General features: G+C 38.8%; 1 protein-coding gene across 1 annotated transcript; it reads left to right on the top strand.

The window, feature by feature from the left end:
* Positions 1 to 2,391: 2,391 nt before the first annotated feature.
* On the top strand, positions 2,392 to 14,557 carry zgc:77151 (uncharacterized protein LOC337153 homolog). The gene is made up of 10 exons (XM_053648464.1): positions 2,392 to 2,480; positions 5,082 to 5,342; positions 7,215 to 7,374; positions 7,525 to 7,761; positions 8,689 to 8,801; positions 8,943 to 9,087; positions 9,284 to 9,336; positions 10,003 to 10,100; positions 10,203 to 10,350; positions 11,217 to 14,557. Exons 1-10 carry the CDS (start codon positions 2,460 to 2,462, stop codon positions 12,462 to 12,464), a joined length of 2,484 nt encoding a protein of 827 aa, XP_053504439.1. The 5' UTR covers positions 2,392 to 2,459; the 3' UTR covers positions 12,465 to 14,557.
* The last annotated feature ends 1,700 nt before the right edge of the window (positions 14,558 to 16,257 follow it).

The following is a 16,257-nucleotide window of genomic DNA, read 5'->3' as shown; positions in this document are numbered from 1 at the left end:
AACTTCTTAAATGTTTGTTGTTTTCTGGCGGTTTTAAAAATGGCGGCGGCCAAAGAATGATCCTGCAAACTTCAACTTCATCAGGTCGAGTGGTTTCTAATGCAGCAGTGGAGTTACGTCAGTCTCTCTCTCTCTCTCTGTCGCACTCTATCTATAAATTATACACAGTTTATTAAACATCCAGCACTAAAATGATTTTATTGCAATTAATGTAAGTGTTATTACTTGTTATAGCTTTTCTATTATCACATTAGGTTTCTATTGTTTGAGACCCTGTTGTGTACACTGCAAAACATGATTATTATTATTATTATTATTATTATTATTATTATTATTATTATTAAAAATTATTTTAGAAAGTAGCACAATTATTAGCCAGCAAAATGAGAATATTTAAAGCTTGAAATGTCAAATATCTAAAAACAAAAAAAAACAAAAAAAAAAACAGTCTGAGTAATATTACATTTGATTTAGAATAATTTTGTAAAAATAAATATTTGATAGATTTCTAGGCTACATATATTCAAGATGCTTGCTGAGATATCTTTTTTTTGTTCAGTGTAATTAAAAAAAATACTGAGGTCATTGTCAAAGCTGGTCAAAAGACAAAATGAAAAAAAAACCCTGCTAGTTATAAACAAACAAAGAAACAAATAAAGTAAATACATTTTTATTTGACTCTGCAGATAGAGGCGTGTTTATAACAGATGATCTAACAGACAATGTTTTTTTTTTAAATAGACAAGTAACTATGGATCAACTTCTTTGTTTTTTTTTTTTTGTTGTTTGTTTGTTTGTTTTACTGGCTGTGAACTTTATTGGTTATGGTAAAGATAACTAGGATTATAACCAATATACTTCTACATATTTACACTTATTTGATTTGTTTTTATCCAAAATGATATAATGAATATCAAATAAAGGCACTGACTGATAATCCCAAGCTGTTTTCCTAGCAGAAGTCTTAAACAGAAATGAGATGTTCCTCAACTACATTTAGACCTCTGGCAGGCTAATAAAGTGAACGAAACCCGTCAGCGGATACTTTATGATATTTCTTCCATGAAATGCTTCTATTCAGAAATTAAATATTAATGTCAACTCAGTTGACCTGACAGTGGACTTTATTGTAACTTGAAACCAGACAGAATTTTGCGTCTTTTCCTCTCTTTATTCAGTCGACTTCTGTAAAGATGCATCATTGTCAAATTTTCCATAAACTAATGGTTTTTAAAAATATCTGAAAGTTTTTTTTTCCATCTCTTGATCATGCTACAAGGCTTCTAGCTCCGTTTTCTTAAAGGATTTGGTATTTTAGATAAATGAAGCTGCATAACATAAGCTTTTTAAAACTCATCTTTTCATCAATAATATTAATGCTTTGAAAGACAAGAGATTACATTTTTTTCATGTATTATTTTTGAAAGACTACTGCAATTTTTTTTGTGTATATAGGCTCTGTACTTATAGATGATGCCGATGTATTTATGATGTATTCTCTTTTTTTAATAGCCTAACTGTAATGGTTTTTGTGTTATTGTTTTTAATATACTTATACACGATACATATATTTAGGTAAATTTCATAGTAATAAATCTAAGGTAATGTCTTTAAATCTACCAAATAACAAGAAAACATGAATGTTAAATGATAAATCCATTAGAAAGATGAAAATGCTTCTTAAAAAACCTGTATTCTCTCTTTTATTTGTTATTACAAACACTTTGTATTACACTGTGCTTGTTTACGCCTCTACATTGTTAAATTTGCCAAAAACACGGTATATCTGTCGTTCTTATAGCGTGGCAAGGTCACGTGATCTTCCTCTTCACTGCATTTTACGACACTTGCCGAATTCAAGTTTGTCTTCCTCAAAAAAAATTATGCGTCTAATACCTCCACGTTTTTAATACAAATAAAGAAATAAAACCTTCAACTTTGTCCGAATTCCTGTAATAATTACCATCCATATTTCCATGTTGTCGTGTAAACGTCTTCTTTTGACCGAATTCTGTCTTTTTTTTTATTTTATCTTTTTTAAAATCCACTAGAGGAACATTGATCAAATGGGTTAATGATCATATTCTTTATTGCAGCCTTATTTGACGTTGGAAAGTTTGGCCACACCTAGATCCTGTGCTGTTTATATAGTCAAAAAGAAAGAAAACAAAAGGCACAAGCTGTATTTAAAAAAAAAAAAAAAAAAAAAAAAAAGATATTTAGGTATTAATTTTTGCTCTGTAGTGTTTTTATGGCTGCGTGCAAACCCCTAAATAATAACGAGACACTAATATGAATGACGCTGTATTTTGTGTATTATTTTGCCTTGTTATTTAGTGGATGTAGTACCCGGCTGTGTAACCCGATAGGGGGCAGAGAGAGAGAGAGAGAGAGAGAGAGCGAGAGAGAGAGAGAGAGAGAGAGAGAAGAAAGGGGGGGTGAGGGAATGTTGGACTGCAATGGAGCAGAATGCCATACAGGTAATGGAAACTCCAACTTTATATTACATTAAATCAACGTCTTGTATCATTTTATAGCCTAGAAGAATGAATCCACCCGAACAGGAATAATTTAGAGCTTTATTCTCTGTGCTCGGTTGATTTTTTTGCTCGTGTAATATCTCCTTGTTTTTGAATTCGCCTAAAACGCTGATTTGATACTCGTCCTATCAAAGCCTTGGACGGGGGTTTTTTCCCTGTTGATTTTGAACGGGAAAGTTTTTTTTGGGGGGTATTTCTTTAAAAAAAAAAAAAAAAAAAGTTACACCAAATATTTTCTCTTTGTATCCTTTCGATTTAATACACATGTCACCCTGGTCGCTGTCGAGTCCACATATTCAATGGTATAATTTTTCTTTGCTATTTTCGTTAATGATTAATTTCTTTGTGTGGCGTGTCGACTACCTAGCTCTTTTTTTTTTTCCCTACCCCCCTTCTACCCCCACCCCCACTACTGCACTTTCTACATTTTTACCCCACAGAAATGTTTCATTGTTTCTTTTCTTTCTTTTATATTCGCTTGAATTCGGGATATTTACTCTTCTTTATTTATTTATTTTTTAATTAATACATTTTTTTTAAAAAAAATAAAATGCCACATTGTTGCAGTGAGTCGGTCGGTTTGTCGTTTGAAGCAAACAAAATTAACCAGGAACTCCACATCTTTTTAATGACGTGTTAATAAGGAGAGGTTTTTAGGAACTATAGTATCATACCATAGACTTGAGTTAGGTGGAGAAATGTATTTTATTGATGCATTTATTCATTTTAACTAGTTCCTTACATGATGTGGCACTCCATTTTATGGGCTATCAAAGGAATTCACAGGCGAATATGAGCTAATATAGCTAATATTACACAAACGCGACACAATATTGCGAATAAGGCTTTACAAATATAGCCTACAAAATGGCAGCTATTTAAAAGCATTCAAGAAGCAACCAAATAAAAAAAAATCGGTTTTCTAGAACGAACTACACTTTAGGAAGTTGAGAATTTTTTTTATTTTTTTAATTTTTTTTTTTTACTTAAATATAACTTTTACTTTATAAAGGAAGTTAGTGCCCTTGAATAATTCACTCACTCACTCTCTCTCACACACACACTCTGAGGTGTTTATCTTTTGGTGTGGTTTGTTTTTTTTGTTTTTTTGCCTCCCTCATATTAAACCTTTTTGCTGTAACATTTTTTTAAATTTAATTTAATCCTAGGACGTTAATCTCGCAGACATGTTGCGTAAGAACCTAAGTAGAAAAGAAACACCAAGGTCAACTACTATGGGCTCCTTCTCAGTATCTCTGCAGATCACCACCATTTTATTTTTTCTTCTTCTACCAAACCGTCAATGATCTTGGGTGTAGTGCAAAAATGACTATACAGAGAAAATGAGAGCCATTATAAAAATATACATTTTTATTTTTGGGGCTTGTAACCCAGCCTTAGTTTAGTCATGGCCTGACAGTGTTGGCCATGGTTTAGGAGCTGCACATGTGGCCTCTGAAGCTTTGCTCCCATAGGAGAAGCCCTGCAGGGGGGTAACGGAGGCCCCGATGGAGGCGGTGGGGGCAGGAAAGGCCTCCAGTTGCTTACTTCCTTTCTCCTCACGGCTTTGTAAGAAAAATTGGCTCAAGCTCATGATTGTGGAAGATGTTATTTTGCAATGCAAAATATGCGTCACATGAGCAGTTAATAGCCTAGGCATAGCTAGCCGGTATAGCCTCCAAAAGTTCAAGTTTATTAGGAATTACTAAAAAAAAAAAGAAGAAGAAAGAAATCAAGTTTAGCGAACAAGTACATAAGTATGGAATTCTCATTTCTTTGTTTTGGACATGTGGAATCTTTTTTTTTCTTTCTTTCTTTCTTTTTTTTCCTCTTGAACTGTATTATTAGTTGTTTGTTTGTTTGTTTACCTCACAGGAAAAACAGGGCAATTTTCCTTCACTTTTCTGTGCTGTTCCTAAGTAGCATAAATGCACTGCGATGTGTTTGCAGCCATGGAAACATGACCAGTGAGAATCCAGAGATGTTTTTGGACTGAGATCCTGGTTGTTGTTTTTTTTTTTTTTTTTTTTTTAACCCCTCATTTGGAAGATAGTGTTGTGTGTTGAAAAGCAGTAAATAGAGAGAACTACACATTAAATTGAAGCAGAAGAATGCAAGCTTTTGTCAGTGGTTAATGATGTTGAGCTGCTTTAAAAAAACAAAAAAAAACAAAAGTGCGACAGTTATTGCAGAAATGTGATCATGTGAGGTTGGTGTATGTGTCGAGTTTATAAAGTTGACCTTTAAATCCCAGGGTGAAGTTTTTTTTTTTTTTCCTGTATTATTTGGCCATGTGGAATGGAAACTTGGGAATTTTTATTACTCCAGAGCGCAGTTGAATTCTCAAATCAGGAGATGTTGATTAATTTCCTAGAACGAACAAACAAGCCAAGTCAGCTTTGGGGTGGCGAGTCCATCTCATGACTGCTTTATTGATTTTTCTGTAACAACACACCCCGTCATGTTTTTATCCCTAACACCGTAGCCGTCGTTCCTCTGTATGAAGGAGGTACGAGTTGAATTCTATGTTTCCGTTTTCAGTGGTTAGGCCCCCCGTGCTGCCTCCGAGGCTCCTTTGCCTTCTACAAGTCGGTGAGCTGCAAGCCCGAGGATGGTGGCCCCGCGAAGGTCTGGAGACTGGGAGAGTTCTACTATGTTCGCTGTGGCCCTCAGGAGCCCGTGTGTATCGCTGAGATCACTCTGCTGTGGGAGGATCAGAGACAGCGTCACCCTCTGGCCAGCTCCAGACTCTATTACCTTCCAGAGGACACGCCCAAGGGCAGAACTAAGGAGCACGGGGAGGTAAATAAGCAGGGTTTAAAGTGTAACCACTGTAATAATTGATATTTGTCTGCTTAAAAAAAAGATGAATAAATGGTGTGAACTTCTAAAATTAAGGACGAGCCATTATTATCTAGCAGTAATATCGGTGCTAGTATTAAAAGTTCAGTCCTCTTTCAGCAGTTCACTAATCTGTACCTTTCGATATTTTCGAGTCTGTCTGTAAACAGGTTACACCTGATGTTTTATAACCGTAGAAGAGTTATGCATGACCGGTGATGTAGTCTAGTCATCAGGGTTGTCATTTAGCTATTATATTTTACAGACTGTTCATTAGAAATGAAATGGGTTTAAAAAATAAATAAATAAATAAATAAAAATAAGTGTAAGTAATGTTAACCTGAATCTAACTGACATTTTAATCCAACCAGGAAGTTCTGTTAATATGACGCGCAGTGGTTCAAATCTACATCTGGAAGAATGGAATAAAAAAAAAAAATTTTTTTTTAAATGATATAAAAAAGCTCTTGCAGCTCGACTAAGTGAATATTGTGGTACATATTTGCCCTGTTGTCCTTAAAATTAAATCTGTCAAGTTTTAAATAAATTTAACATGTAGGTACTCAAAACAAAAGGTTGGTATAAGGTAAAGGCAACTCAGTGGTTTCTGTACAAAGCAGGAATATAGAATGCAGGGTTTCCGGGGTATTGAAAAGCATCAAGTCATTAAATGAAATTTTAGCGAAAATTAAGGTCTTAAATGGCACTTAAAAAGCATTCAATGTTATTCGTACACGCATTTAAAAAAAAAAAAAAAAAAAGTGATTATTTTTTCTTCAAAACAATTACCAATTTATTTTGAATATATAAAATATGTACACTGGTGTGATCAACACGTGGAATTGCCTCCGGCCGGTGCACGATTGCTGTACAGCCAGATGTTTGGACAGCGGTGGGCTGGGACCTGGTGGAGTAAAACTTAGAGCAGAGAAAGTACATTTCGTAAAGTCGCAAAGAACTGGGGAAATGCAAATTCCAGCAAAAGTGGCTTGCAGCCCGTTAGTGGTCAACATGGAGAAGGGTTTTGCAGTGCTTGTAGAAAGTACAACGGGGGTCGACGCCATTAAATCTCATATGCTGTCCGATAGCCGCAAATCGGCTGTTAAAGGTGGACAGCAATTAATTATCTCGTTACTTTGCCATGACCGACAAAGTAACCTCTTCAGCAACTACTACTACCACCACCACCTCAATTACCGCTGTAGTGACCACCGCTTATAAAATCTAGTACTCCTCAGGAGGAGACACAAGGACAAATGCAATGAATTGAAAAAAATGTTGATTCAGAGTTGGAACTGAAAGCGAGCGAACTAGGGCGCATGTGTTAATTCTCTTCTTTACACACAGATTTCTATAGCCGTTTCTATATACATTTCAGCCTTTTAAAAGTTCAGAGATTTTCCTTCACTGTCCAGACCGATGGAGTTTGGGGTTCTCGTTGAAGGAGGTCACGTGTATTCGATGGCGGAAAATTCTAGCTGCCAGAGCCACAGCGTCTTGATGTGTGTGAGACTGAGTCATAGCTTTGGGAATCAGCAGTCAGATTTCTTGCCCACGTTTTACTTAAACTCTGAAGCAAGTCCTTCTAAATGCAACCACTAGGATGAAATTCTTTTTAAGAGACGGATTTGGAGACGTCTCCTTTCTTTCTTTCTTTTTTTTTTCTTTGTTGTTTTTTTATGGGGGGGGCGAGGGGGGGGGGAGCAGATCCTATGGCAAGTTTGCATCCACCCAGCTCCAGTGGCTTGTAGTGAACCCGATACCTTCTGAAATACGTAGCTTTTGCCGAATATGATCCGTGAACAATCGTGCGCGTTTGTGTTTGCGTGCCAGGATGAAGTCATCGGTGTCTCTAAGAAGGTCGTGGTGCGAGTGGAGCATCTGGTGAAATGGACCTGTCCGGACCCACCTCAGTGGAAACGGAACACCAAAAAGATCCATGTACTCAATGGTTCCCCCTGTATTACAGATCCAGAGGAAGTGAAAACCAAGGGTAAGCTCGAGGGCTGTAACGGTGCGGCGTTCCGTCCGATACGAGGCTCTCCGTTCGACACGTCTGCGTGTTTGTGGTACGAGATTTGGAGAATATTTTTCTCGGAGTTGCTGCCCGACTGCTAACGGATGTTGTTTTGTTTTTCTCCAGATGAACTTTCGGGAGTTCAGCACAGGGTTAAAGTGCTCAGTTACCCGCAGTACTGCCGCTTTCGCTCCCTGCAGAAACGGATCCAGAGCCACGCTGGCTGGTCCAGTCCTCAAGACCCTCATCTCCTGGCTTTGGGCTGGATCAAAATGACCCTACACAACACCCGAATCCTGTACTGCAGAGACACTTTCAGCCATCCGAGTCTAGGCACCAACGCAAGTTTAATACCCGAGTTCGGTGAGTTTATAGCACGGGCTTGCGTGTTTAACGAGTTTTTTTACATTTCCAAGAAACCAAGCAACCCTGTGCAGAGAAATCAGCTCTGTTTATTTGATTTGTCGAGTTAGTTTTGTGTAACAGCAGCTCCAAGACAGCAGTGCCAGCTCGAACGCAAATCACAGGATAGTATTAATGCATGCGTTTCTATAGTAACGCGTCAGCCGTTCACAGGGCAATCTAAGCTTTAAACAGATTAGTGTTTAACGTGGGGGGGAGAAATAAACGTCTAATCGTTAATACCGTGAAGTTTTCTGTCAGGAGAAGTTCACTGAACGTTTTCGGAAGGTTGTCTCCAGTGTCAGATTTGTGTCTTCAGGACAGAGGACGTTACGCTTTCTGGCTTCTCAGTAACGTGACAAGCTGCTGTTTTTTTTTTTGTTGTTGTTGTTTTTTTTCTAGCGTATTAGCTTCAGTGTAGTTTCTCTGACTTTTCTTAACATAAAATGTAACTCTAAATGGTTAAAAATTAAGCACGGGGTGTCGTTTGTTAATAAATAAAACATTGCTGTGTTATGAGAGGAATGGAACACTTCGTACCGTGTGGTTCCAGGAAAATAATGGACTCTGGGGTGGTAACATTAACTCAGCTTTATGTTGGGCCACATCACACCATCCTGTCACTGATTATTGTCCTAGAACGGCATGCGCCAAGGGTGTTTTATTTCTTAATTATTCAGACAGAAGTCTGTTATTTATTTATGGCAAGAGACTTAAACAGTTTATTTAATGAACGTTCCAGTGTCTGTGCTCTCAGTGAGTGCCACATACACACCCACAGTGGGCTAAATGGAGGCATTTGGAACGAATATTAAGACAAAACTGTTGTGTATTTTTTTATTATTATTATTATTTTAAATGGCTGCCTCGTTTGCGTCTCCGTCTCAGGATGCCTCTCCGTAAGCCTGAAGGGACGACCGAGGAAAAGACGGGGCCGAGACGGCGACGGAACCGATCAGCAAAGCCTCAACCATTCCGAGTCCTGGGGAGAGAGAAGGAAGGCATGTGTTCAGATATATTTCTGTAGAAAGTGTATATTTAAGGCGCGCACACTGCCACATTCTGACAAGAGGTAGCTAAAGAATTGAGGCTTAAGCATGATGAAATGGATTATAATTGGTGGTTAACGAATGACGGTGCAGGAGAGTGTCATGAGCAATGTGGAGACGATCGAGGGGAACTGGCTTCCTCATCCTGAGGAGAAGATCTTTCTGGATCAGCTGTATGTCTTCATGGAGCGTAGAGGATCCCCCATCTCCAAGGTTCCCAACCTGGGCTTCAAGAAGAGTGAGTGTTTCCTTCCTGCTTCCTGGAATACACGGATGCCTTTTTTTGAAGGCACATCATGCTAATATTTTATCATCTGAAAATTCCTCTTTTGACTTAAGCACTTCGTTCTCCTTATTATTCTTATTATTCTTATTTCTACTTGACTCCATCTGCATTGTTAATTATATCTGTGATCATTATTATTTGTCTGCAGTTGATCTCTTCCTAATGTACTCGATTGTCAACAAGCTGGGAGGATATGAAGCAGTAAGTTTATTATTTATTTTTTTTAAATTTTATATATATCTACTGTGTGTGTTGAATCGAATTTTTTCACTGCTTTAGTTTAGGGGTGGGAATGTTTTTAAGCGTCCTACGATTCAGGGTGGCAAATTGTGATCATAAAATGATTGTTGATGCAGCTTGAGTCTATTCTTAGATGTATAGAATATTTAAAATAGTAATTAAGTGTCGGGTTATTATTAAAATTTGTCATTGAATTATTATTATTATTATTATTATTATTATTATTAAAATTTTTCAAATTGGCGCACGTCTTAAGCTCATGTTACACCAGACAAGACGCCCTCATGTTAATCCAAGGCTGTTGAAAATAAATACATTTATTATAAATAAAAGAGAAATTTGGATCCTTAAAATTCTGTTATAAATTCTTTATTGTAATATTTTGAGATACTGGACTTTTGATTTCCATGAGCCGTAATCATCGAGATTTAAAAAAAAAAAAGGCTTGTGATATTTCACTTTATGTAACGAATCTAGAATATATGATATTATTGAATATATTGAATTAAATTACGTGGTGGGGGGGGGGGAACGAACATTTCCGCGATATTCGAATTTTTTGGGATGCGCCTGTATATTATAAAGACAATGCCAGAAGTGACGTTTACGCTCGCGTTGTGCCTACAGGTGACGTCCCGGCGCTTGTGGAAAGTGGTTTATAACGAGCTAGGAGGGAGTCCAGGCAGTACCAGTGCTGCCACATGTACCAGAAGACATTATGAAAAGTGAGTGAGTCCCATTACAGCAACAAGTCCGTGGCACTGCGCTAACCATCCCCAGCTCGCACGGTGACTCTGGTCCGTTTGATTTTGTTCCCCGAATCGCAGGTTGATGCTGCCGTACGAGCAGCACATAAAAGGAGGAAATCAACAGCCGAGCAAACCCAAAGCTCCGGTAGCTTCGGCTGCGTCTATCCGAAAGCCTGTGCGTGGGAGAATTCCTAGCGCTCCAAGGAAGAACGGGGTCACTAGTCAGGTAAGGGCTTTTTTTTTTTTTGGTTTGTTTTTTTATTCGAGTATGACGCAGGTTCTATTTTTGTAAATATGGTCACCGGGAACGATTCAAATCAGCCTGAAGGATCGGGTTTTTGAACATGATTTGCATGATACAGAGAACACGGAAGAAGTCGGGGATGGATCCGAGTACGGATTTTATACGTTTGGAAATGACGGAATGAATCACATATTTATTTGATTTAATCGTTACACACCACGTACGATAAACGTTTACAGCATTGATTCATTGATTTATTTTGAACACACTAGGCCACAGTGACAGCCCTGGTTCAGAGTACACAGGAAGGGAGCGTAATTCAGTTCAGGTTTATTCATATCGCACTTTAAGAGAAGGACATCTTCGCAAGCAGCTTTACGGGAATGTAATGTTAATTCCACTGGATGCATTAACTGTGATTATTCCGTCACGGCGCGGTCGTTGTTTCAAGTTTGCTTCTCATACCTTTACATAGTGTAATACACACACACACACAACTAGTTTATCCAGCCTGTGATGTGTCAGCGCTGAGAAATGCATTGCTAGGATGACGACTGAAACGTCCAAATCTCATAGACAGTCCGGTATTCTGTAATAGAGTGTAAGATTTTTAAACGGGATTTGGGGAATAGTTTAAAACGCGTCCCTGCATAGTACAGCCAAAAACGTCACGAAGCAACTTAACGTTAGATACAAAGGTAGAATAGAAGCTTGCAGCCATACCAACAACCACGTGGACGTTTTAAAGTTTTTAAAAACGTAACTCAAACGCAAGTTTCTTTGTAATATTAATGAGAACGACGTGGAGTTCAATTATTTAGCTGAATTGTTGTGTTCCGCTTTGTTAGGCAGCACCACCAGCAGATGGCGCCAGGGTGCGAAAAAGAGGGCGGCCTCCTGGGAAACGGACCGTTAAAGTTTTGGGTCGGGGCAGAGTTGGTAGACCTCCATCGCACGCTAAAACTTCAAGTGAGAAGGCGGTGAGTAAAGTTGCCCAGCCGATCACGGTCATCCAGGAACTAAGGATTTCTTCAGCACCCACGGATACCGCCCACACACCCCAGCAGCATAAAGCTGAGGAAGATCTAAAGGTGAAACAGGAGAACGAACCTTCAGCTCCTTGCTTATTGGCTGGACAATCTAAGCTGCAGATGGGACGCTCGGTAGAAGGGTTCAGCCCGACTAAGGGGATGTGTCCCCTGGATTTCTTCAGGGCTCATTTGGGCCTCAGTGGCGCGAGCAGTCCGGTGAGAACTCAGGAGGCCTCGATCACAAGCCAGACCAAAGCCAGGAGTCCAGAAACGCCGGAGAATTTGCAGCACCAGTGTTCTGGGTGCAACTCGGCGCATCCTTCTTGGACTGGAGGCCCAAGAGAGGGCCTGACTGCCAGACCTCAGCTGCCTCCGCTGAAGATCCTCCCGCTGGACATCGATTGCAGTCTTCAGCTGCACCAGTTGATGCACACCCGCCTCGGCTCGGCACACATGAACACGTTCACCAAGCGTCTCTCCGAAGCGTTGGCTCAGGATCTTAGCAAGACCAACGGCCACGCCCTGCCCGTTTCTCAGGAGCAGGCTGTGCCTCTCAACCTGAGCAAGAAGCCCACAACCAAGAGGTCTTCAGATGACGCGGATTCCCAGTGGCAAAGAGACTCCGAGGCCAAGCGGCTGAAGATGGAACCCGTAGACCTTCGTCTGACTCTAAAGCAGAACGGAGGTTCCTCAGGACAGACGTCGGTCCAGGATGAGCCAGCTGACCTGAGTTGTCCACGCAGGGCCAGGGCTCTTCAGGACAGGACTAGCTTAGTCTCGACTGGATCTCAGGATTCCCATTTATCTCCAAAAGCTGACCTTAATCCTTCCACAGACTCCGTTTTCCCTTTGAGCGTCGTCTCGTCATCGGGCGCTGCTCTGAAATGGCAGGAAAACGACTTGAACCCCGTGGACCTGAAGTTAGGCGAGACCCCCGAGAGAATTCTGGTTAATCAGAACACGGAATCCTGCCCTAAAAGCGAGCAACGTGCTCCTTACACGGATTCCAACACAAGGGATTATAAAGTTCCTTCTCTTTTTTCCAAGCCTTCACAAAGCTGTTGACCTGCAGGCATGAACATGAGTCTGCCTAAAAAAAAAAAAAAAATCTATTCCTCACTCCTCTCTGCACACTTTAATAGTAATACTGTTCCTTCACTCGTTTTATGCAGTCAGCCAATCATGTTGCAGCACAGCTTCAGTAAATGTTCGAATCAAGCATCACCATGGAGATATCCGGTTTGGACCAGTCCGCGCGCAAGCCGGCCTCGGATTCCCGTTCTCGCCTGACGGGAGCGGAACCCGATACGGTTTTCTGCCGTCGTAGCTCATCCGCCTCAGGATACCGCGTGTTGAGATGCTTTTCTGCTCACCACGCCTGTACAGGGTGGTTATTCGAGTTTCCGTAGCTCGAACCGTACCCGAAGCGCTTGGTCTATATCTGCATGATTGTATGCATTGTGCCGCTGCTACCTGATTGGCTGATTTTCGTATAATCCGCATTAACGAGCAGGGTTCCTATTATTAAAGTGACCGGTTGGACAATCCCGTTTCTTTGCAGAATGTCTGAAACACTACTACTGTACTCCTCCTTTATATCTGTGGTTTTTAACAAAAGACCAGTCGTCTTATGCGGTCGGAGAACTTTTGATCTATTTTAGCGTATTTTATTATTTTATTGCAGGACTTGTGCATCGGCCTCGAGCGGCCCAGCCAACGAAGGTGGTTTCACGTGACTTGGGGAACGTTTTCGGTTTTGTTCTCTACGTGTACGGTGCTTGTTTTGGCGATACAGGAATTCCGAGTCGTATATTTTTAAGATAACTTGCAAATGTCACGTTGTAAGTCGCAAACAAGCGTCGTTAACTTAAAAAGGCAATTCCGCAGGAATTGGACGGCTACTGTAGTTTGTTTATATTTGGTCATTTTACGGTCATGAATACGCTATTAAGCTTTATCGTTAGTGCGTTATAAATTGTAAACCATATATTTTTTTTCCATTTTTTTAAAAAAAATTTATTTCTTGAGGTGCTGTTGATTTTACGGTTCAAGTCTTTTTTTTTTTTTTTTTTTGTATTTTTTAAATTTTTATTTTATTTTAATTTTAAATACATTCTCATTTTCCTCTGTTAACCGAAAGCTAACGTTGCTGTAAGCATTTGCGGAGTGTCCTGTTTGGTGGTTGTTAATATTGAACTTGTGCAATTAGTAAATTTTTTTTTCTTTTTTTTTTTTAATTTTATTTATAAGTTTTTAAGGGTCCAGCGAGAGCTTAAAATTAAGGGCATATATATAAAAATATACACTCTTCCTGAACATGTTTACAGAGCAGACGATACAGAGACGTTGGGAGTTTCTTAAACAGGTGTGTTTCTGACCATGCAATAATTTAATGTGATTGTGAAATCTAAAGTTTCAATTGGATTTTAGAAATATTATTATTATTATTATTATTATTATTATTATTATTATTATTATAATAAAAGAAGAATATGGCTTGTGATATACTTTGCAGATTGGAAAATGCCTGGATCAGTTTATTTTAATAAAATGAAAAGAGAAAAAATACTTTATTGACTAAATTATTCCAAAATCCATGCAGTTGAATCGTTGGTTTCAGCACGGTGCCTTATTTTCTCTCTCTCTCTCTCTCTCTCTCTCTCTCTCTCTCTCTCACATTTATTTTTCTGCCTTTGGTCATCAATGGTTTACAGCGTGTAAGTGAGCAGAATAAATGACACTTTGATGCTTTAATTCAACAGCACTGTTTAATACGTGTGACATTAAGCCGTTGGTATATTTAATTTTTTTTAATTTTATTTCAGTGAAACGGCTTTTGATTTCAATTCCGAAGCTGATTGAAAGCTAGCTTTGGTCCTCACTGACTGTTGTTGACGCAGTGCTTGCTGGATTTAGCTGCTTTCAGACCCATGCTGATGAATGTGGATCATCCAGTCCTGTCTTATTTGTTGTCACCACAAACATAAAAATCTAACTTCCTGCTAAATGATACTGTGGACTGTTATATAGGAACACTCCATATACATATATATTAGATAGATACTCTCTATCTTTTACAAGATGTATTTAAAGGAACCGATGACAGTCGATGAAGACCATTACAACACTGAATATTTATAATAAAAATGTTACTCTCAGCTTATTTTGTGTCCTGTATTGCCTGCACTGCGCCTGTATGGCCACTAGGTGGAGATGTTTTCTCATGAGCGTTTCTCTTTGGTGTTCTCAGAGGCCTTCCTGGACTACGTGATGACTACTACGCATTCCACCATTTTGGAATGAATGTATTTCACTTTTCCATGTACAAGAGGAAATATTTTTTGTAAAATGGCTGTCATTGTCAGTTTAACGCACAAGGGTTGGTGATGTACGGACTGGTGTTTGTATCGAGCAGATCAAATCTGCTAGAGATGAAGACGTATTTCTGTTTCGGATGATCTCTGCACACTTCTGGTGCCTTCATGCAATGTTTTAACAACTTTTCAATAACTGAGCTGTCACTCAGATCTGTGTGTGTGGGGGGGGAGCTGTTTAACTTGGACAAATAGCTGGCGCTGAAATGAGCACATACCTTCACTCTCTGAACTCTCTCTCTCTCTCTCTCTCTCTCTCTCTCTCTCTCTCTCTCTCTCTCTCTCTCTCTCTCACACACACACACACAGACACAGCAGAGGTTAAGCAACAAGCTCCAGGCACACTTAAATACAAAATATGTCATCTTTTCATATCTTGAATAAGGGAGAAGTTATCAAATATTTCTCATTGAGATTTTGTATATAACAAATACAAGACCAATATAAGATTATTTCATATTTTTATAAACATATTCACTCCTTTCAAGCTTAAAGTGTTTTAATCAACTAGCAGATCAAATAAAAATGTCTAAAAATTCTGTCTACTGACTGAAATATCTGCCAATAAAATAACATTTCAAGCTTGAAAGGAATTAAATATTATCTAGAAATAGGATTAATAATCTTCTATTTGTTTTGTTGTAATCCTATAATAGTAAACACTAAATAAATCTGACTATATTAAAGATATTTTCACTTGCTAGGATGTTTTTATTATTATTATTATTATTTTGCAAATAGTGCTACACATGCACTAATCATTTAATGGGAATGTTTATGTTGTCTTTTTAATTGTTAGTTATTTGTTATTCTTCATTAGAGAATAATAAATAAATCTCTATGGTATCAATAAATAGGCATAATATTACTGTACACATTTAAGTATTTTAATACACTGCAAAATGTCATTTCTTAGCAAGTGAAAAGATCTCGAATAATGGCAAATGTATCGAATGTTCCTTATTAAGAGATTATTATGAATCCAAGGGGAGTGATTCGTAAATGTACTTTGACTTGCATGTTTTTTTTTAAGGTAAACGTTTATTTTGAAATGGATGCATGCAACACGTTCCAAAAAAGTTGGGACAGGGGCGGTTTAGGACTAATAGCGACGTGAGAAGTTGAAATAAGAAGGTGATGTGAAACAGGTTATCGTCTAATCATAGTATATAAGGAGCCTCCAAAAAAAGGTCTAGTCCTTCAAGAGCGAGGACGGGTCGAGGATCGCCGATCTGCCAACATATGCATCAGAGAATAATCCGACACTTTGAGAAGAACATTCCCCAAAGACAAATCGGTAGGATTTTGGGAATTTCACCTTCTACGGTGCGCAATATAATTAAAATATTCAAGTGATCTCCGATCCGTCAAACGTCACTGTCTTTAAAAAAAAATGTGTAATGTGTACCCTGACATGTTCTCGGGAATACTTTACGGGTAAACCTTTTGTCGGTCGACACCGTTCGCCGCTGCATCCACCGATG

The sequence above is a fragment of the Ictalurus furcatus genome, chromosome 18, assembly GCF_023375685.1.
Source record: "Ictalurus furcatus strain D&B chromosome 18, Billie_1.0, whole genome shotgun sequence".
NCBI lineage: Eukaryota > Metazoa > Chordata > Actinopteri > Siluriformes > Ictaluridae > Ictalurus > Ictalurus furcatus.
This window is presented reverse-complemented; position numbering and strand designations above follow the sequence as displayed.

Coding starts and splice junctions, on each gene's coding strand:
- zgc:77151 (XM_053648464.1), top strand. CDS start 2,460: ATGGAGCAGAATGCCATACAG. Junction 7,375..7,524: donor AGAGGAAGTGAAAACCAAGG/GTAAGCTCGAGG, acceptor GTTTTTCTCCAG/ATGAACTTTCGGGAGTTCAG. Junction 9,337..10,002: donor AGCTGGGAGGATATGAAGCA/GTAAGTTTATTA, acceptor TTGTGCCTACAG/GTGACGTCCCGGCGCTTGTG.